The sequence below is a fragment of the Clarias gariepinus genome, chromosome 20 (assembly GCF_024256425.1).
Source record: "Clarias gariepinus isolate MV-2021 ecotype Netherlands chromosome 20, CGAR_prim_01v2, whole genome shotgun sequence".
In the NCBI taxonomy this organism is placed as follows: Eukaryota; Metazoa; Chordata; class Actinopteri; order Siluriformes; family Clariidae; genus Clarias; species Clarias gariepinus.
In genome coordinates, this window is record NC_071119.1 from 17740514 (window position 1) to 17762548 (window position 22035).

General features: G+C 33.8%; 3 protein-coding genes across 4 annotated transcripts in view; 1 reads left to right on the forward strand and 2 right to left on the reverse strand.

Annotated features, from left to right (window-relative positions):
• The first annotated feature begins 6857 nt into the window (after window positions 1–6857).
• Window positions 6858–9774, forward strand: wu:fd46g04 (endonuclease domain-containing 1 protein). The gene is made up of 2 exons (XM_053480188.1): window positions 6858–7199; window positions 8660–9774. The coding sequence occupies exons 1-2, from the start codon at window positions 6897–6899 to the stop codon at window positions 9164–9166; spliced, it is 810 nt and encodes a 269-aa protein (XP_053336163.1). The 5' UTR covers window positions 6858–6896; the 3' UTR covers window positions 9167–9774.
• A 4043-nt stretch (window positions 9775–13817) lies between these two features.
• LOC128508716 (uncharacterized) lies at window positions 13818–19096 on the reverse strand. Its single transcript, XM_053480174.1, has 5 exons — window positions 18940–19096; window positions 17920–17958; window positions 15916–16158; window positions 15311–15562; window positions 13818–14527 (listed from the first exon to the last, which is right to left on the reverse strand). Exons 1-5 carry the CDS (start codon window positions 19034–19036, stop codon window positions 14148–14150), a joined length of 1011 nt encoding a protein of 336 aa, XP_053336149.1. The 5' UTR covers window positions 19037–19096; the 3' UTR covers window positions 13818–14147.
• Window positions 19097–20684: 1588 nt separating this feature from the next.
• casq1b (calsequestrin 1b) overlaps window positions 20685–22035 on the reverse strand; it is a 31981-nt gene continuing 30630 nt past the window's right edge. For both annotated transcript variants that reach the window (XM_053480041.1, XM_053480042.1), the window contains one exon: window positions 20685–21826. In XM_053480041.1, the coding sequence (XP_053336016.1) occupies window positions 21413–21826 (414 nt within the window). In that variant the 3' untranslated portion in view covers window positions 20685–21412. The remainder of the gene's footprint in view (window positions 21827–22035) is intronic.

Consider the following 22035-nt stretch of genomic DNA (forward strand, 5'->3'; position numbering starts at 1 on the left):
AAAACAAATATGAAACCACACCTCCAGGAACTTGGGGTGAATTTTAAGGAAGCACTTACTGTAGGCACTGTGACTGGAGTGTAAGATATGGGGAACTTTGTCTGTTATGTTAGGGTGTTGGTGGCATACAGTAGGGTCCCTACTTGTGGGGACAAAAGATGAGAAGCATAGTTTGATTTGGGTTTCCATTGTGTCACTGGGGCAGTTCTGGCTACTCTGGGGGTGTGCTGTGGTGTCTGGCACCAGAAAATTTGGCAGCGGATACTATGGGTGCTGTGGGCTATGAGGTGGGGCCTTCATGAATCAGATTTAATTGTTTGGAGCATCCCATGGGTGCTTGATTGAATCTGGATCTGGGGAGTTTGGCAAAATCAGCAGTCTTGGGTTTTTTCCTGGCTGGGCCCTGACGGCAAGAGGGTGTGATGTGCTGGGTGTTCTGGTGCCTTCTATCATCAGCAGCATTAACTTTTTTCAGTTATTTATACTGGATTGCTTTTTCTGAAAAAAAATTTCATTCTCCATTCACAATAAAAATAAAAACAATACATACCAAAAAAATGTGCTTCATAATACTGTAGAACAGAGACATTGAATTTTTTTTTTTTCTCATCTTTTGTCCACACAAGTAGGGACATTCCCATTTACTTACTTATAATTCTATAATTATTGTATAATTATAATTATTATCTATAAGCTATCTTAAATGTCAAATATGTATTCAGCTTTGGGGGCAGGAAATACTCTGCACAGGATGGGCCAACATGCAAATATGTTTCTGTGCACATGCACATGTTAATAATAGCTTAACCTATACTTAGGGTTATTAACCTATAATAATAACCCTAAGAAAACCTTGCTCATCAGTTCATTATAATCAAAGTATGAATATGAAATGAGAGTGCGGTTGAGAGATTTTGCTATTTGATAATTTACTGAAATCATTATGTGTCACACCTTAGTGTGACTCACTAACATAAGCATGAAACATCACTTCAATGAGTATTGTGTGAAATTTAAGGAAGTACTCAGGCACTGTGGCATCACATACTTAAAAGAAGTACCCCTAAGATGTTTGAAATGCATTATAGTGTTTTATAGTTTTAATGGAATGTACGTAAAGGACTAAAATATAGGTGCACTGCATTTAATAACTGTTAAAATAAAATGGAGAATAAAGACATTTTGTAACCTGATATAGGACAATTAGGCTTTGTTAACTCCTAGCAATTTATTTTAATTATTAATCTGTAATTGTTACAAATTTAGTTAATCTTCATAAGGTTTGAGGAAGAGTGGTACAGAGTGATTTATCAGCAGTTAATAATTGACATTTGTAGACAAATGATGATTCACTGCTGTACTATTGCTGCACCATCCTGTAATACCGTTCAGAGCCATTAGAGGGAGCACAAAACCTTACATATTTTGGGCACAAAAGAAAGAACAAAATATTTAATACATGGTATCGGTTTAAGTAAATAGCCTGACTTATTATACAGCTGTCATTAAGCACATATTTACCTTTATGCACCTTTGGGGGAAAAAACAAACATCTAATATGATCTGAGGGGGAAAAATTCATTTATTTTTTTGATTCATGATATACACTCAGCAAAAAAAAGAAACGTCCCTTTTTCAGGACTGTGTATTTCAACAATAATGTTGGGTAAAATTCAAATAACTTTACAGATCTTCATTGTAAAGGGTTTAAACAATGTTTTCCATGCATATAAGATGAATGTTATTGTAATACAATATATTAAGCATGCTAAATATGCTAAAATAAGTTTATAAAAATTTTGACAATTGATGATAGGGTTTTCAGTTTTCAAATTTGGCTATGTTTCACACTCATTCACCCCACACTCATCCCAGGCTAAAAAAAAAAGTCTTCTATCAGTAGTGCTCTTTATATATATATATATATATATATATATATATATATATATATATATATATATATATATATATATTATGGCAAGCCGTTTAGGAAAATATTCATGAGAGAATTGAATGAAAACTCTATATATATTGAATGAAAAGTCTGAATATATTGAATGAAACTCGATATATATTGAATGGATTCTGAATATATTGATTGGATTCTGAATATATTGAATGGATTCTGAATATATTGAATGAAACTCGATATATATTGAATGAAAGTCTGAATATATTGAATGAAACTCGATATATATTGAATGGATTTTGAATATATTGAATGAAACTCGATATATATTGAATGGATTCTAGTGGACAAAGAGTAGAGGTCTTTGTACAAGTTTCTTTTAAATGTTGAGTGAATATGGAGGTGAGTATTGAATAAGTTTCCACATGGTCAGAGTATAGACTAATTAAAACAACCAATCGTAACTTAAATATCTTCTTCATCATGGAAAAGACCACTTCAGTTAGAATAACGCTTGACTCTTCTTTCTTAGAAGAATAGCAGACGAGAGGACCCGTTACATGGTGGGAAAATGTCCTCCACAATATAACAGAGCCATTTTTTTTCTTCTCATATTTTGTCCACACAAGTAAGTAAATAAGTAAATACCCCTAAAAAAACCTTGCTCATCAAACATGATAATCAAGGTAATATTATCAAATGAGTGTGATTTTAAGATGTTGTTCTCTGCAAGACAGCGGCAGTAAATTGTGTCATTCTTAATAGAAAATTACAGTAAGGCATTATGTGCCACACCTCAGTGTGAGGCACTGAAACCACACCTCCAGGAACATTGGGTGAATTTTAAGGAAGTACTTAGGCATTGTATCATTATGTATACAGAGGAGTACCCGTAAGATTTTGAAATGCATTATGGTGCTTTACAGTTTCATGAAATATGGAATACTAAAATACAGATGTAGTTTCCTTACTGGCACTGGGCTGTCAGAAAAACTGGAAAAATTGGCATACTGAAGTGTAAGATATGGGAAACATTGTCTGTTATGTTAGGAATTTGATGGCATAGTTTATCTCCTCTTGACTCCTCTGGTTGCCCATTAGTATTAAAATCACCTATGTTTTGGGCAGTTCTGGCTCCTCTGATGGTGTCCTGTGGTGTCTGTGCACCCGAAAATTTGGTTGCGGATCCTATGGGTGCTGTGGGTTATGGTGTGGGGCCTTTCTGGATCAGATTTGAATGTTTGGAGCAACACATGCGTATTTGTTTAAATCTGGGGAGTTTGGAGGTAGCAATAACTTTTTTTCAGTTATTTGTGTGGATTGGCTTTTCTGTGGGATCAGACAGGACAGGCTGGCATTTTTTTGTCCCCCTGCATGGGTTAGCTTGGGTGGTCATGATCCTGTAACCAGTTTACTGTAATATAACTGATATACTCACTGTTAAAGTGTTACAGTTATTTACGACAATTGACCATGTCAGACTTTAAAGTAAAATGTTAGCACTGTTTATTATCCAGTGAATAAGGAAATTTATAATAATGAAGTTTATTATAACAGTGAATAAGGAAATATATTTTGGAACTATAATATTTCATGTTTTTTAAAGGGGACTTTCTTAGAATTCATGGCACGGTTAAGCTGTTTTAATGTATTTGACAATTTTCATCAATGTTGCGCCATTTGGTCCAGTCAGCCTGCGCTTGATGGTGAAGATTCATTAAGCACTAAATCTTTGCAGTCACCTGTTAAGTGTCCACTAGGGGCCTCTGGTGGTCAAATGTACAGTATAGAGCTTTATACAAGTTTATTTTAAATGCTGAGTGAATGTGGAGGTAAGTATTAAATATATGGATATAAGGTGACCTTGAGTTACCACTGACATTGCAATGTCAAGCAATCAACTCTAACATCATGAAAGAGCTAACATCCATTATCAGAACTACAAAAATATCACATATCCTTAGTCTTACTGAGAGCAACTTACCTGTGGGTTACAACTGAGGCATCTCATGTGACCAGATAACAGCAAGCTTAGTTTTTTGTGGGGAGTATGCTATCAATAGAGGCATTGTCAAGATGGGGAAAACCTCTCCAGTCAGGAAAAAAATGCTTGATTCTTCCTTATAAACAGAGAAGAGGACCCAATACATACCAGCAAAATGTCCTTTTAACAGAACAGAGACATTTTTTTCCCTTCTCATGTTTTGTCCACACAAGTAGGGGTTTTCCCTTTGATTATTGTATAATTATAATTATTATTGATAAGTTGTCTTAAATAGCAAATGTGTATACAGCTTTGGATACAGGAAATACTCTTCACAGGATGAGCTAACACGCAAAAATGTGTTTGTGCACATGCACATGTTAATAGTAGTTTGAATACCCCTAACAAAACCTTGCTCATCAGCTCATGATAATTAAGGTAATATGGGCAAGTGAGTCTGCTTTTAAGAGGTTTTGCTATTTTTTTGGGAAAAATTACTGAAATCATTATGATTAGTGTGACTCACTGAAATAAGCATGAAACAACACCTATGAGCATTGTGTAAATTTTAGGGAAGTACTTAGGCACTGTGGCATCACATTCTCAAAACAAGTACCCGTAAGATATTTAAAACGCATTATAGTGTTTTATAATTTTCATGGAATGTACCGAACTAAAATACAGGAGTAAAAGTTTCATTGCTGGCACTGGAAAACTGGAAAAAAGTGGCATACTGGAGTGTAAGCTATGGGTAATGTCTGTATGGGAATGTTTTGCTGTACAATTTTGAGGGGATAGTTTGTCACTGCTTGGGCCCTTAGAGGTAAATCTCACTGTAAATCAGTACAATGTCATTCTGACTGATCAGGTTGATTATATGACTAAACACTTGTATCCTATATTTACAAGGCACTAGGTCTCAGTAAATGGATTCCTAAGTATGAAATTCTGTATACAATGATCAGCCATAACATTAAGACCATTCACATTAAAACCACCTATGTTTTGAGTGCCTATTATGCCACTGGGACAGCTCTGGCTTCTCTGGGTGTGTGCTACAGTGTCTGGCACCAGGAGATTAGACCAGCACTTTTGGGTGCTACAGTATGGTTCGTAAGCTAAGCCTTAAATGGATGAAAGATTTGTTTGGAGCATGGGCTAACCGCTTAGGTTTTTTTTTTTTTTTTTTTTTTGTACATGCACATTGTAAATTAGAGCTTCACTGACTAATAAAACCTTGCTTATAAATCCATAATTATAATTCAGTAACATTGTCAAATGTTGTTGTTCTCTGCAGCAAGACCTACCTTAAAGGCAGTAAACTGTGCCAGTCAAAGGTGGTACAATTCTAATTGTAAAAAATTACAGTAAGGCATGATGCCAAACCTGAATATGAGTCACTAAAATGGATGGCACCACACCTCTAGGACCATTGTATGAATTTTATGTTGGTACTTAGGCACTGTGCCATTACATAACCAAAAGAAATACTTGTAAGATATTTAAAATGTATCATAGTGTTTCATGGTTTTTGTGGAATGTGCAAGACCAAACAATGATTGTACTGTAGAAGGTTCCTTGTTGGCACTGAGCTGGAAAATAGAGGCAGTGTAAGATTGTAAGATATGTAACTGTCACTTATGGATGCATTATATATACATAATATATAATGCATCCATCATTATAATAATTTTGCTCAGCTTGACCTCTTAAAAGGAAGTATTACTGTAAATACTTCCTTTTAAGAGCTCAAGTGAAGTAAAACTATGCCAGATAGAGAGTATATAAAATAACTAAATAAAAAGAAAAGTTATTTTAACTGATCAGTACATTGGATACAGGATCATAGGCACCCAAGCCTCAGCCATGTCCTCAGGGACAAAAATGCAGCAAAAAAATTAAACTGGTAATGACAGAAAGTTCAGTGCACCACAGCCAACAGCAAGCGGCCACAGACTCGGCCTCAATTCACTGAGGTTTAGTGTCTTGTGAATATAGAAACATATGGTAACAGGTTTAACTAGTGGTGCACTGGGTGTTGTGGTGCCTTTCTGTCATTACCAGCAGTTACAATTTTTTTTGCTGCATTTCTGTCCCTGAGGACATGCCTGAGGCTTGGGTGCCTATGATCCTGTATTCAATTAAGTGGTTTATATATATTTCTCAAGGAAGTTTATTTTTTGGAAGAATGGTATTCCAACCTATGGCAAGGTACATTGAATTATTTTAATAGCTTGTGGTTTCAAACATTTGGCAAATGCGACCTGTTTTAACTGTTGACTACAAGTTGCAGTAGTGGAATTTTCCTTTAAATAGTACACAGGTCCCTAATTGTACTTGTCCGTAAATAGTTCAGCATATGCTGTCTTTCCTTGGCAGCTCGAGTTTTATGATTATTTTTTTAACACCTGTTTTGATACCAATGTATCTAATGCCAAAATGTGTGGGCACAGACTACTCTACATACTGTATCTGTGGAGAATGGTCTGTAGAGAAATAAAAGTATGTACTGTATACAGAACGGATGTACTTTTCTTATTATCATAAAGACAGGCAGTTAATCACTTCAATTAAGTGCAATAATACATGTGTTTAAATTGAGCAGCTCTTTTCCTGTGGTCTTTATGATAATTTAGGAAATTAAACACATAGGCACAATCATGTCTTACAAAGAAAAAAGGTGTTATACTGAATTATTTTCTAAGATTTTAGTATTGGCAGTTTGGTATGTGGATACCTCCTTTTTAATTTTCAAAACATTTTTTTAAAGTTAATCAGAAATGCTTCATTCCATGAACTCGAAAGATATCTATTTACAAGCTGTGTTTTTTCCCATAAAAACCCACAGACACATTGCCAGAGTGGTCAATAAATAACACAAGGCAAATGGTACCTGTGTGTGTGTGTGTGTGGGGGGGGGGGGGGGTGTACGTGTGTGTGTGTGTGCACCTGTACGTATTTAAAAATGCTTCTCATTTCTCGTGTCTTCCTGCTGCCAACACAATGCCTCCCAGCATGTTTTATCTCCTCTTCCTTCTGCCTGCTTGCACCCTGTCTGAGGTTTCCACGTTCAAAAAGTGTCCTCAGTTTTTTTTTTCTGCAGGAATCCATCCAACAGTGTTGTACGATTCAGTGGACAACACTCGTTACACACAGATATGCCAGTGCCTCCTCGACCAAAATGAGAGACCCCAATATTTCTATGCCACTCTGTATGACACCAAGAATAAAATCCCTGTTTACTCAGCCTACGAGTTTCGACGTGCAGATGTTGACAGGGTTGATCGCTGGTATGTGGAACCACAGGTAAGAACATTTATGACGACATGAAAAGTATGTCAGAATAGTTATTATGTTGAAAAATAGCTATTTATTATACTGCACCTGTATTTTGGGTCATTTTTAACAAGTTGCTGTTTAACAGGTAATAATTTAAAATTTGCAATAAATATGTCTGCATGTGTATGTGTGTGAATATATTTTTAAAAATGCTCATGTTTGCAAACATGCAAATTGATGGATGTGTTTTGTCAAACTTACAATGTGAGAAAGAGCCAAACATTTTTTGCATATTTTACAAAAAACATGCCAGCAATGAACTTTACAGGCGTTCATTATCTGACCATATAGCACTCAGGTTAGACTTGCTCTAGAATTTTCTGCCACTGGCTGTTGTTTTATTATGTCGTATATCACATGTTCTTTAATTTACACTGTTTCTGATTTAACCTTTTAACTTCCTTTTAACTTTAACCTGCATTATTTTGACAAACATTGTGTTTGGCATTCCTAATAAATAAAATATAATATTACTTATTGGAATCATTAATTCCATTCTTTTGAACAAAATACTGTAACTTATTACATTATAAAGCCATGAATACTCCAACTTCATTCATCGATATCATATCATAAACACTACTGAGCACGTTTACAGAAGCACATCAAAGTCATTGTAGTTATTTAATATGTTCTATTTTATAACAAATCATGAATACAGCACTAATTAGAAATTCTAGGAAATAAATTATATGTACTCTCAACACTAGCAACTTATAATAATAATCTTTAAGTTAAATATTAAACTTTTGTATTTAAAGTTATTGTGTTGTTTAAATGCTAACATTGGTTTATATTGGTTTATAGATCTATAAATATACTGTATCTTCCCCACTATGACTGCAAGCTCGCCAAGAACAAATTATTATGTTTCCTCCACCAGACTTTACGTCAGACATACTGTACTGCAGCTTGTTCTTTCCAAATATTGCAATCTTTGTACAAAATCAGTACACAAAACATTTTTCTAATACCTTTTCGCTGTGGCGTCACTGTGATATCTTACGAAAAGCTAAGGCGTGAAGCTATGTTCTTTCCAGTAAGCAACAGCTTTCTTTGTAGTGTCCTGCCATGGACACTTGTTCATTGTTTTATGTATTGTAGACTCATAAGCACATATGTTAGCCATTTCCAATGATGTCTTCAAATCCTTGGTACTCGTGGTTGTTTACCTCGTTGTGCTCTTTGGGTAATGAAGAATGGGTTTGAGTGTTTTTTTTTTTTCAAAAGTAGCTCTGGTGATAATATATATATATATATAATTTTTTTAACCAACCAAAACTTTCATACTTTTAAAAACTGATTCTAGGTGGTAAATTATCATACTGTGATTTTTATTGCTTTTACTTACTATTGTATTTAAACTTTTCATTCAGTATAAAATTTTTCTTTAAACTAACAGCCCTTTTCTGTCTTGACTTTTAAAGTTAGATGGAGGAAATCTTGTATGTATGGCATCTCAGGGCAACGTCCCGTCACCCAATCGAGGACAGCGGCAGGCTCTAAACAGTGATTATGAGGGATCTGGCTATGACAAGGGCCACCTGTTCCCTGTTTACCACACTCACAATGCAGACACCATGCTGGCTACCTCGACGCTGACCAACGCAGCTCCTCAAGATCCTAGTTTCAACCGTGGTCAGTGGAAAAAGCAGGAGGAAGATATGGCCAAAGCAATGCAGCAAAACTGTGATAGGGCTTACATTGTCACTGGTGTAGTCCCTGGGAATCAAGTAATTGGGAATAATGTAAGAGTGGCGCGTTATTACTGGAGTGCTTACTGCTGTTTTGGAAACAGTGGTTCACTAAGCTCAGCTGGCTACATTGGTCCTGATAACAATGGTCAAGTGCAGCAGGGCAGTGTGATGTGGCTGGAAAAGCAGCTTAGCGGGCATTATGGGTCTTACTTCAGTATCTTTCAAGGCTCATGCTAATACTAACCATACCATGAAGTACTATCAGTGTGAAAGGAACATGTTTTAAAAATATATAAAATCAGAATTTTAAATGATTTGAGTTTTTGCACCTATTATATACACAGTGGAACCTTGGATTGTAAGTAACTTGGTCTGTGAGTGTTTTGCAAGATAAGCTAAATTCTTTAATTAATTTTAACTTAATAAACGAGCGAGGTAGAACGCATGCACTTTGTCTGCCGAACGTCACATGATCACAACTGAGACAATGGTTCTTCTCTTTCAGACACTGCTGGATTGTGGGTAATAGCCTCTCTGTCAGAGAGCAGTCATTCTGTTTGTGTGTGCACCCGCGCACCAAAGTGTCATTAGAGTGGCTTCTTGTTAAAAAAGTTTCCAGCAGTGTTTCCATCATACCGAGTCACAGGATCCTTTTCACAGGCTGTTTCACTCCATACTACTAGTCTGACAGATCCGCTGAATCCCACGGTTTAGATGAATCAGTAAGGACATAATAGTATTTTGAGTCTTTTTTGTTTCTGACCATAAAACGAGAATAAAAAATGAATGAAATTTATTTCACATAAATGAAAATTAAACAAATTATTAAAATAATTATAAATATATCAACAGTCTCTAATATTTTCATTTTTATGGGTTAAAAACGGATTAAAGACTATCTGGTATAATTAGTTTTTTTTTAAGTTTTAGATATTTTAAAAAGTATGGTAAAGCTGAAATTTGAGCTTGAGTTTTCATGCATATAATACAGTCATTGTATACATTTAGCTAAAGCATCACACTGTTAGCATCATTAGCATTACCATTGTGGTGAAGTTGTGTTGTGTTGGAAACCAGCCTGATGTGATACAAATCCCAGAGCCGTTTTTTATCCAAGTTTGTCATAATACACATCTACATCACACCATCATGTAACAAATATGTTTGGTGTTACTAAAATCAGATTGCGTCCAATCTGTGAAAGTGAAACAGCTGCGGTTTATATCATTGTGATATGGATTCTGCCTATTTTTACCAGCTTTCTTCACAAGGGGCACTCAACAAATCCTCAGAATCCACCGAATCCTTGGATTCATAAACACACGCTGAGTCTGACAGATCTGGCTGGTTCACTCCGCGCTGTGAGTCCGGCGGATCCGCCAAGCCCCACGGTTTAGATGAATCAGACGAATCAGTTCCCCCTATTTTGAGTCTAATCATGCAGGAAGTTTTCTAAACAACTCAGTCAGCCACTTGTTTCTACAGTTACTAGCTAACAACTACTTAAAACAAATTATTTGTGTAATTATCAGTTTGTATTTATGTATGTTGTTGTTAGCAACAAGATAACTTAGGACTTAACTAATCAGAGTAAAGGAAGAGAAGGATTAGTAATTCGTGAATCATATCAAGGATAAGGTTATTTAACCCAGATAAATCTGCATTTGCTCATCTCTAGTGTAAAGGCGAGGAGTGTGTGTGTGATGGGGCACAGTGTTAAATTACGTGAGCTCAAAGAAAAGGGATGTTTAACCTCTTAAATGAAACTTTCTTTTGCTTTACACACACACGTTATAATAAACAGTACATGCGCGCTGTATATATATATATATATATATATATATATATATATATATATAGAGAGAGAGAGAGAGAGAGAGAGAGAGAGAGAGACACACAATACAACGCCTTTAATAATCAGTTATTATTAGATCAGCATTCACTTAGCTGGTGTTTGAAAACATAGGATGACATTAGGTGTGGCTTCTGCTGGGAATCAGGTGTTTACATTGTGTGAATGTAAATTCTTTAATACATCCTTCTGCTCTTTGCTGTAGGACAACATGAAAAAACTTCATTTTACAGAAGTAAAATTAAATTACAGAAGTAAACAATTCATCCCAAATTTTCAGAATTTGTTTCTCACCTAGTCATTGCTAAGCCTTTACTATGTTCTGTACCCGAAATGTAAAGGGCTAGTGCAAAATAAATAGAAATTAAAAAAGAAAACCATGAAAAATTTTATGAAATATCAGTATGTTGTTCATAAGTAACCAAAAAAAAATCACACTATTATAAAAGTGCAATTTACTTATAGTACATTTAACTCATTTTTAATATATTTAAATAGCATCCATAAAATTGTCATTCACACAAGCATTTTACAAAAAAAAATTATCAAATTAAAATAAAAAAGTATTATTATTATTATTATTATTATTACAGAACGTAAGTGTGCTTAGCAAATACCTTTTTGTCAAAAAAATCATATTTGTTTTAGAATATTATTTAAAATGTTAATTTAACTGATTTGAGTTTTGACACTTGTCATGGTATATGTGTATAATATTATGTCCACACAATACAGCACCACACCTCTCAAATATAAATAAATGTTTCATAATGCATATGATGTACACACCATGCAATGTGTTTCATAATCAATTATAATTAGAATAGCATTCTTAGCTGGTGTCTATAAACTTAGGATAAAAGGAGTTAGGTGTGGCCAGAGGTGTCAAGTAACGAAGTATACATACTTTGTACTCCTTACATTTTAAAAATAGCCTCGTTACTCCTATTTTATTTCAGCTTGTCATTTAAAAAACAAACAAAAAAACATCCAGATAAATTGCGCCATCCGGATGGAGCAAATTTGATTGTGGTTGGATGAGAAGTCTTACTATTGGTTGGTACACGATCCATCGCACCTGCACATGACATCACGTCACACACTCCAGCAAGGACATTTGAATAAAATAGCATTTTCATTTGATAAGGTTGTAATAAGTAGACGAAGATGTCCGTGATAGAGACTCAAGATTCGAGCAAAATGTCACAACCAACCACCAAAAAAAAATTGATTAATCACTTGTATTAATCATTAATTCTGACAGCACTAATGTTTATTGTAGACAACCATACAGGGGTAATTGTTACTAAGCCTGCCCTGGGTACACTAATTTTCTTGTATGTTGCCCTCACAGATTTCTACAGCTAAGCTTGGATGTACATTTACATTCCAATAAAGGGTATCGATGACATGCCTTTGAAGTTTAACTTTTTGCACCATTAAAATACTTATAGGCAACTAGTTATTATATCTTCTTCTCCATAAAACATGTTAATGCTCAGTAGTACACATATATGGTTCTTTAATGTATTTGCATTGTACTAAAATGCATTCTTTTTCAATTGCCGTATACAGTATCCCAAACCACTACGGCCATTAAAAAATACAACAAAAAAAACAACACCACATTTTAATTGTTTTATAAGGTGTTAGTGCAGTATATAGGCCCGTGGCACAGCCTGATGCTTTTATCCTTAATGCTTTTTTCCCCTCACGTTACTTTTCCTTTTATACTTTAAGTAGTATTGAAACCAGTACTTTTACACTTTTACTTGAGTAAAAAGCTTGAGTTGATACTTTAACTTCTAAAGAAGTCTTTTTAAACCCTAGTATCTATACTTCTACTCAAGTAATGAATGTGAATACTTTTGACACCACTGGGTGTGGCTTCTACTGGAAAACAGGTGTGTATATTGTGTAAATGTGAGTTTGTTTAATGCACCTTCTTGCAAAGCATCAAATGCACATACTGTATTAATTAGAAGTTACACTGAAGCATAACATGTTTCTTATTTCTCACCTAGTCATTGCAAAGGTTTTAATATGTTTTTTACCTTTACACTGTTTAAAATAAATCTGTAATTTCTAGAATAAAATAGTCCATATTTGTTTTTCAACATCATTTCTTCTATTCAACACATGTTTCCACCAGGTGCATTACGATGCATTTTTCATGTCTAATCTATTTTGCTTCTAAAAATACATCTGAAAGCAATAACCCATTAATCAGGTAGCACATTTTGAACCAGATAGTTTTTTTAGGTACCACTTGTTTGTTTTTTTTTTGCCTTGTTTTTCCTTGATTTCCTTTATATTTCATCCTAATTTATTAGAACAACAAGTTAATATTTCTGATGTCAGATTCTACTGTGACTATAAAATTCTTGCACCTATTGTAGGTTATTAAACATCCAAGCACAACTACCCTGCAAGATCACTCATTCGGACTGCACAAACTGAGCTCCTCAATCTACAGTATGTTTGTGAATAACATACATACGACCTGCGACTCATCTAAAAGAAAAGGCAACAGCTTACGTAGATGTCAGTACCTTTGCTTGATTTGTCTCACATGTAAGTGGTCGGATAGCATTTACATCATTATAGTTCTGTGCCTAATACACACTATGAAGAAACAGACCTACTGTCTAGACCTACCAACACGGTTGTTTTTGTTGCTAGAAGTTTACTTTAGTTATCACATCTACTATACCTTAGGTTTTGGCCTAGCTACAGTATGTACTGTACATGTAAAAAGCCCAATAACATTCTACTGGACATATCTTAATAAAAGAAGCACAAATATTCAGGTGATTTATTTTATTAAAATGTACTTTAGAAAAATAATAGAAATAAAGGATCCTAAAAATAAAAATTAGGATTTAAAACAATATTTTGAATAAGCCAAATTTACAAACTGTACATAGTACACATTTACAATAATGTTTCAATGATAAAAGGTTAAACATCAACATTGTACACAAAAGGGTTAAGGTACAAAAAGGAACCAGCTCCTTTCCATTTTTTCTTTCTTTCTTTTTCTGTGTGGAAAGATCATTGCTTTGTAGTTATATACATACTAAAAGGCAAATATTTAAAAAACAAATTTTTTGTTTGTTTAAATATGATTAACCCTGAGCTATGATTCCTTCAATTTAGCTAAATCGGGATTCAAAGCTGAGTCTATGTAACAGATCACTAAAATAGTACATAAATTAGCACATACAGATTATTCACAAAAGTGCTTGTACAATAATGCATATTTAAATCAGATGAATATCTATTAAATGTAAAATGATCACACAACTCTGTACAGACTTTCAGACTGAAAGGTATATTGTGTGATATCAATGTGATTAATGGAGATCAATCAAATGGCACAAAGTTGTCCACATTTATGTGGTAGCTGTTGTTATTTAGGTGCTCCCATGCTTCTGTCGTTCTCTGCTCTTCTCTTCTGGTAAGAAAGTAAGAATTCATTTCATCCTTTTTCTCATCTTGGTTTTGCCAGAATTTTTCAAGTCCACGTTTCATTTCAAGGACCTCCTTTCTCTCCCGATTCATCTCTGCTTGCCGTTTTTCTAAAAGGTCCCACTCTCTCTTCAGCAACTCCTTCTCTTTCTCAACTTGCTTTTCTTTGTGTTTCAACTCCATCCACCTCTCTTCTAAATTGCCCTTATGCATAAGATGCACTGATTGGTTCTTTCCTTCATCAAGTTCACACATCTGAAGCACTCGCTCTTTTTCTGAAATGAGAAATTAGACTTTCTGGTTAGAAACCTCAGTTGTGTTGGACTAATGGTACTTAGTTATTAACTTAGTTAACCCAGTGTAAGTATGTATCCAATGTTGTAAACATTAAAGCACTTTTTGTAAGTCGCTCTGGATAAGAGCGTCTGCCAAATGCCTAAATGTAAATGTAAATGTAAATGTAAACCTAACATAAGAGGTGGAAAAATCTACAAAATATATGAAACTAAAAAGTTCCATATGGAGCATTTTTGTTTATATTAAAAGTAAATTGTCCACCAATTTAAAAACAGTAAAATAAAAAAAAACAGTAAAAAAGTTAAAAACAGTAAAAAAAAAAAAAATTGTCAATTCTTGAATTATGTTTCATTATGCAAAACATGCAACGTATTTATCTATTTTAATACTAAGTTAATTCAGTACTGTGCAAAACGAATAGAAATGAAAATAAGACAACTTGAAAACAGATTTGAATATAGAAATTTTCTCATAGACTTGCAGTATATTGTTCATAAATAATTCTTAAGGAACTAAAAATTCAATAATATATATTTTTAAATCATATTATTATACTATTATATTATGATTAATTCATACTAATAAATCTGTAGTAAAAAGAAGAAAAAAAAGACTCAAAGCATTTAAACTGAATATTCAATGTATAAAGACACTAATAAGGCATAAATCAATGGCTGCTTACAAAATGTTCTTTTAAAACCTGTGCTCATAAATGGTTTCAAAATTTCAATTCATAGAAAATGAAAGTAGTTTTGACTGACCTAGCTCACGGTACAGTAAAGGCTCACAGTGGAAAAGTGCATTGTAGAACCCGTCACTCTGTATCATCCCATGCTCATCCAAAACTCTGAACATGCAGCGCATCCTCGCCTTGCTTCCATCCTTTTCACACACCTGGAAGTATTCGCTTTCCGTGATCAGGCCCTGGGTGAGCATTCGGTTGGCCACTGGCTCCACTTGCCTCACTGAGTGAATGAGCTTCTTCCTCACCATATGCACATATGCAGCATGCTCTGAATAGGAGAAACAACAGTATGCATGAAATTTTCAGTATCCAAGTAAATTTTAAACATGAGAATTAATAACTTAAATCAAGGATTCTGTCATTTTGATACCACAGAAAGAAAGTGCGCCTAGTAAATTTATTTTGTGCTCAGTCAATACATTAGTTTTACATTCTGTGAAATATACATACAATAGTTGTACCTAAACAAGAACATATATTGAAGATTAATGTTTTTATGCGGTTTATAAAAAAAAAAAAAATTAATAATCTATAGTCAGCTAAACAAAATGCTCCGAGAAAATACATCAAAATAGAAATATGAGAAATAAAATCTGCAAAATTAACTTTTATGCAACATACCCATCTGTAGAGTAAGCTCAGGCTCAAATTCCTGTAGTAGTCTGTAAAGTGCATTGCTTCCCTGTTGTCCTTTGCTAGACAAAGCCTGCAACAGCTGCTTCATTCGATCCTGAGAGCTTGGAGCTGCTACAATGGTCCTGTATGTGTCCTCACTCAACAGACCCTGCTTCAGCAAATCTTTACATATTCTTCGTGTCTCATTCACACGCTCAGCCAGCTGATCCATACAGATCATTACCAAATCTGCACACACAGACATAGAATAAACATTAGGAGATAAGTAATAGTTCTTAGCACTAATGCACTTTATATGCATTATACCCATAAGTAAGTACAGCGAAGTGCTTGTTAGGTCATGTACAGTATGCTCATCTTAATTATTTGATTGTGTTAAAATAATGTAAAATAAAAATGTATAAACGCTAGATGTGATTTCTTAAACATGAATGGTTTAAAGTTTAGCCTTCTCCAAAAGTGTAACTCTTCTTAAAATTAAAAACGTGTTAGTGTTCTCTAGTCATTCTGAGCTCCGGGAAATAAGCGAGCTGCAATGACGCCAACACAGTCAAGACGGGTGCATGACAAGCATCTTACTTTAAACTCTCACTTTAAGACTATTTAAATAACTATTTATATATAAAATCATATAGCACTGTAAATGATAACAAAATTTTATTGTAATAATACTTAATTATGTCAATATAAATTAAGGCAAAATTCTGTATAATTAAAAATAGGTTCATAATTATTAGGCATTATATTTTCTATATTGTCAGACTTTTTCATCTCTGTTCCCACACTGATATGGTTTCACAGTATCACTGTCATTAGTATTGTTTTGTTTGTTTTTTTCATTCTGTTCTTTCATTTTCAGTAAACATTCCTGACTGACATTTGATAACCGGGGATTTTTAGAACAAAAGTATACTTTAAATTCCACATTCAGGAACTGTAGCAGTCACATTTAATCTGAATCTGAATCTTGAAACTATAAAATTATAATCTAATAAAAAATGTAATAAAAGATTAATCTTTTTGGTCATATGGGAATTATGTTCAAATCGGTAAGATTAAGGTGTACTGTATATTTCTGCAGAACAAGTATCTACAAAAATATGTACTAGTTGAATGAAGAGAAGGTATTTTTCTTGAATGTTTTCTGAATGCACCTTTTGTTTTATCAAGCGTCACAAAGTACAAGTAACGTGACGTGTGTCATACATTACTGTCCTTTTTTCAAACGTCTATGTACTGTGTAACATTTCATAATATACTGTGCTTTTTTAGTATTTTAGTCATTTAGCAATCACCTTACTTAAGGGTCTCTCAGCCTAATTGCATCATTACAGTATAATAAAGTAAGAATCTTAAAAAAAAAAAAAAAAGTACACATGAAATTTGTATTTGGGAATCACAGTATAATGGCACAATAAATGATCAATTTGTGTCATGTCATGGAAACATTTACATTAGGATGAAGCAAAAATATACAGAATGTATTAATTTATAAATAATTATATTTAATTTAAAGAAATAAAGTATTGATACACTTTTTTTTTTTGTTTTCCTGAAGCAAGTATACATTTTGTGGGCTGATTCTGTATATGATGTAGTTAGGTCAAACTTTTAGCCTCCTTATTAAAATAGATGAAAATGCAGAGATAAAACATCTTATTGTCACTCTGACTTTTTTACATAGTTCCCCAAAATAAACATTCACAGTTATAATATATTTTATATGTCCTGTTTATTGTAATAATACAGTAAATGTAATTATATGTATTGTACCTTTTTGTTTTTAATACATTTATAATAAATCTATAATGATTTGGCATCAAAATTGTTCATCTCGTAATACTTTGCCAAACATCTTACTGTAGGTACATGTCATCATTGTTTAAGCAATAGTTAAAACAGGACTGGATTAGCCACTATTTTTCTGCATTACTCAATTCAGAGGATGATTCATACATTACATTTTATAATACTCAGTTGTCCACTTACCCTGAGGTTTTGCCTGTGATATTCCTGGAAACATGATAACTGTAGAACACAAAGAAAAACATCAGTCATGCATGCAAATCAGGAAATAAAACAGTATGTTCTCATGTGCCTGTGTAACTGTGTTCTGTGTAATCAGATCCATCCATCCATCAACAGACAAGCACACACACACACATTTCACTATTTGAAAGAAACCTAACTTTAATCCTCATATATATATATATATATATATATACTGTATAACAGCTTTAACATTAACAACACCACACCATGAATTGAAAAACACTGATAATCAATTTTACATTGATTTTCAATATACAAGTAAACTACTGTCACAGGTGACAAAAAACTGAATTTTACATACAGTAAAAACAGCATTTTTTTTAAATAAAACGGCATAAAAAATTGAACAAATATAAAGAATGGGGAATAAAGTGCAGGTATTTTCAGGTGTATGTGCTTTGCGATCTCACGCTGAGCTAGTTGTAATGTAATTACAATTAATGTTTTATCCCTAAATTGTGCAAGTAAAATATGTAAACATAATTGTAGTACACAATTAAGCATAATCAGTAAATTAGCTTATTTGGGTGATACAGCACACAACTGAGAAAAAGAATAACCATCTATTACCATTACCATTCTATTATCATAACCATTTAGCTATAAAATCTTGTAAATTTGTGTGTGTGAAATAAATATTACTCTATTTACTTTAATTTATTCATTTATTAATTAACTTAGAATTATGTATACAACATTTGTATTTATATAGGAGTATTTTCAACAGAAAATCCCACTATTCATAAAAAAAATTAAACTAATAATGCTATAATTAATATGCCAATATATAATATTGAAACTTATTATTATTAGTAGTAGTTTATTGTTATTATTAGTATTATTATTAGTATTATTATTATTATCCTCTAAATCTTACACAAATTACATCTAAATCTACTTTTATTTAAGAAATATTTTATATATGTAAGTAGGTTTCCTTCAAATACTAATTCTTACCTGTTCTTCTCTTGCCCTGTTCTGCTTGCACTTGTTGGATGTGTTTTTGTGTCTGTATGCCTTCACAGAAAGGTTTATATACCTTACCCAGTGACATATCTCAGCAGTTAATCATTTGTAACCTGCATTTCCCAGCCTGTACTGCCTGTAGCAAGACTTGATTTTCCTGTTTCTTACAATTCCTTAATAGCTGTCTGGAAATGATCCGGGACTTGCCACCTAAGTTAGATAACTTTTAAATTAAAAGGATATATTGTGGATCGATGGAATTTATATGAGGAATTATATTTGAGGAATTAAAAAAAACATTTGTAAAAATTGTGCAAGTAAAAAAAGTTTGCACATCTCAATATTTAGTAACACTCCCTTTGGCAGATTTCCGAACTTGCAAATTTTTGTGATGCCAACTTTAAGACTGACTAATATTATTTTAGTTTTGGTAACTATTACTTCATTCAGAAAAGTCCCGCATGCACAGCATGTTTGAGATCTATCGACAAATTTTCCATGATGTTTAAATCAGGAGATGTGAGGGCCATTTCAACAGCTTCTGCTTTTGATCATGGTGTATTTTCAGGTATGTTTAGGATAATTTTTATGTTGTGGGTAAAACTTTTTTTCTGCTGCAGTTTCTTGACACATTAGTTTACAGAATTAGTTTACAAAATGTCCTTACAGAATGTCCTGCGATTCCATCCTTTTTTCCTATAAACCCATGCAGTGTTTCCTGGGTCACTGGCACACAAAATGACAAAAACATCCACACCCATGCTTAACAGTTGGCCAAGTGTTGTTTTTTTTTTTTTTTTTTGTTAATAACTCCTTTTGTCCTTGCATCCTTCCACAAATGCCTTTTGCTTACTTTTTTATTTAATTTTAAAATTAAAAGCTATTGGATATACTGTATTTTTGTAACCTTCCTGCTTTTAGACATTCATTCTTTTTATTGGTAAATTAAGGTCACAATTTAAATTATAAGACTTTGCAACCATAATGGTGTTCCAAACTTCTACCCATGCACATTGAGTAATTTTTTTATTTTTTATCATTTGATTTTGATTAAAATAAACTCATGTTTTTTTTTTTTTGTTTGTTTGTTTTGTTTTGTTTTGTTTTGTTTTTTAATATGAGGGGCGTTCTAATCAAACCGGAAGTTGTAATAAAATGTCTTGTGAATAAAGATGTAAAATTTTTGACATGTGCAGAAGACTTCAAACATACAGTAGTATGGTGATGAGACTCTTAGTCACAGTTAAATATTGAAATGGTGTCTGATCCTTAAAATCACCAGATAACTTTTTGCCAACTTGTGGAAGAGATGTATCTGTCTAGGCAAACTGTACACGCAATGATAAACATCAATTGCACATTACAGGAACTTGGCTGCGAGTTATTGCCACATTTCCCGCGTAGTTCTGACGTAGCTCCAAGCCATTTCAGCATGTTTGGACCATCAAAGGAGTAATTGTCCCCAGGAGGCCCAGTGTTTCGGAGATTAAGCAAGCAGTCTAATCATGGCTCCAATGAACTGAGAAAACGTTATACCTTGATGGTATCTAAGGATTATTGAAACCCAGCATTAGTGTTGCAGGGGATTATATATAAATAAAAAATTTACTTTTATAACTATGTTTCGTTTTTTATGCCAAACCAAAAGTCCACTTTGACTTGAACACCTGTCGTAAAATTTTCACACACTCTCACAAACAAGCACAAACATTGAAATGAAGACAATGGAATACGGGTTTTGTTTTTTGTTCTTTTTGTCTTCACATGTTTCCAACACTGGATAAAAGCTACTCCAGTTTAGTTTACTTCTGTTGTACATCTATTTCTTTCCACAAGAGATGGTCAGATTAAGACATTTATGTGACTTCAGCCTCCTTCCTTCTGAACAAAAACAAAAAAATAAAGTGATTTATGAAATTGAACATTTCACCCAATGAAAATAGCTTCTCTTATAAATGACAGGGTAAGAATCACGATTGCATGGTACAGAATGTTCCTCAAATAAGGGTTCACATATAAAAAGACAGTGCAACTACACATAATATTACTAAAACTTTTTAAAAATTTGTGGCCATGTAACTTTCTTAGATAACTTGTCTCTTTTTTTCTGAGGATGCTAAATAAGCATAAACTAGCAACATTTAAAATTATAACTTCAGTTTGAACTTGATTTAGAATTAGAAATTTGGACAAGAAGATTTAGAACATTTACAAAGTTAGGTAACATTATAGGGCATTATAAAAAAAGACCAGTCAAAAAATGCTGATGTGCCCTTGAAGTGTCAAGGGTTTTAGATGGATTCCTGCCTTAGAAAGGCAAAAAGCTTCCAAAACCAGGAAGTGATTACCATGATGTGTGGACACTGAAGCCTTGAAAGAACTTTGAACTTCACATTCATGGTCATTAAACTATTTGTGCTAATGCCATTTAACATGGTAATATCCCTGAGATGATGGAAGGGATTTATTCATCATCGTCGTCATCATCATCATCGTCGTCGTCATCATCGTCGTCGTCGTCATCGTCGTCGTCGTCGTCGTCGTCGTCATCATCGTCGTCATCGTCGTCATCGTCGTCATCGTCGTCATCGTCGTCATCATCATCGTCGTCATCATCGTCGTCATCGTCATCGTCGTCGTCATCATCATCGTCATCATCGTCGTCGTCATCATCGTCGTCGTCATCATCGTCATCATCGTCGTCATCGTCATCATCGTCGTCGTCATCATCGTCGTCATCATCGTCGTCGTCATCATCATCGTCATCATCATCGTCAGCGTCAATTTTGCCCGCCAGCACATCCTCAATCCAGTTGTCTAGCTCATAAGAAGTGGGCATGTCCTCCTCGTCATCCATCTTCATCCATACACTGTCAGCCTGTACAACACGTACAAAAAAAGAATTTTAGAGAGAACAAATCGGGAGAAAGAGATTTTATTAGTCTAAAGCCAATGCAACCAATGCGGTTTGCACATTTTGAAGATTTCCCCATTTCTAACATGCCTTGATGTTACTTATTAGCTGTATGTATTAATGAGTTGTGCCTTGTGTGTTAAAAGTAGGGAGTACTTGTGAAGTTAAGAAAT

Bases quoted from the DNA above. Each gene is read 5' to 3' on its own strand.
- wu:fd46g04 (XM_053480188.1), top strand. From the start codon at position 6,897: ATGCCTCCCAGCATGTTTTATCTCCTCTTCCTTCTGCCTGCTTGCACC. The intron at 7,200-8,659 runs GTAAGAACATTT...TGACTTTTAAAG, and splicing joins GCTGGTATGTGGAACCACAG to TTAGATGGAGGAAATCTTGT.
- LOC128508716 (XM_053480174.1), bottom strand. From the start codon at position 19,036: ATGTCACTGGGTAAGGTATATAAACCTTTCTGTGAAGGCATACAGACA. The intron at 17,959-18,939 runs GTAAGAATTAGT...TGTGTTCTACAG, and splicing joins ACAGGGCAAGAGAAGAACAG to TTATCATGTTTCCAGGAATA. The intron at 14,528-15,310 runs GTCAGTCAAAAC...TTCTCATTTCAG, and splicing joins TTTACTGTACCGTGAGCTAG to AAAAAGAGCGAGTGCTTCAG.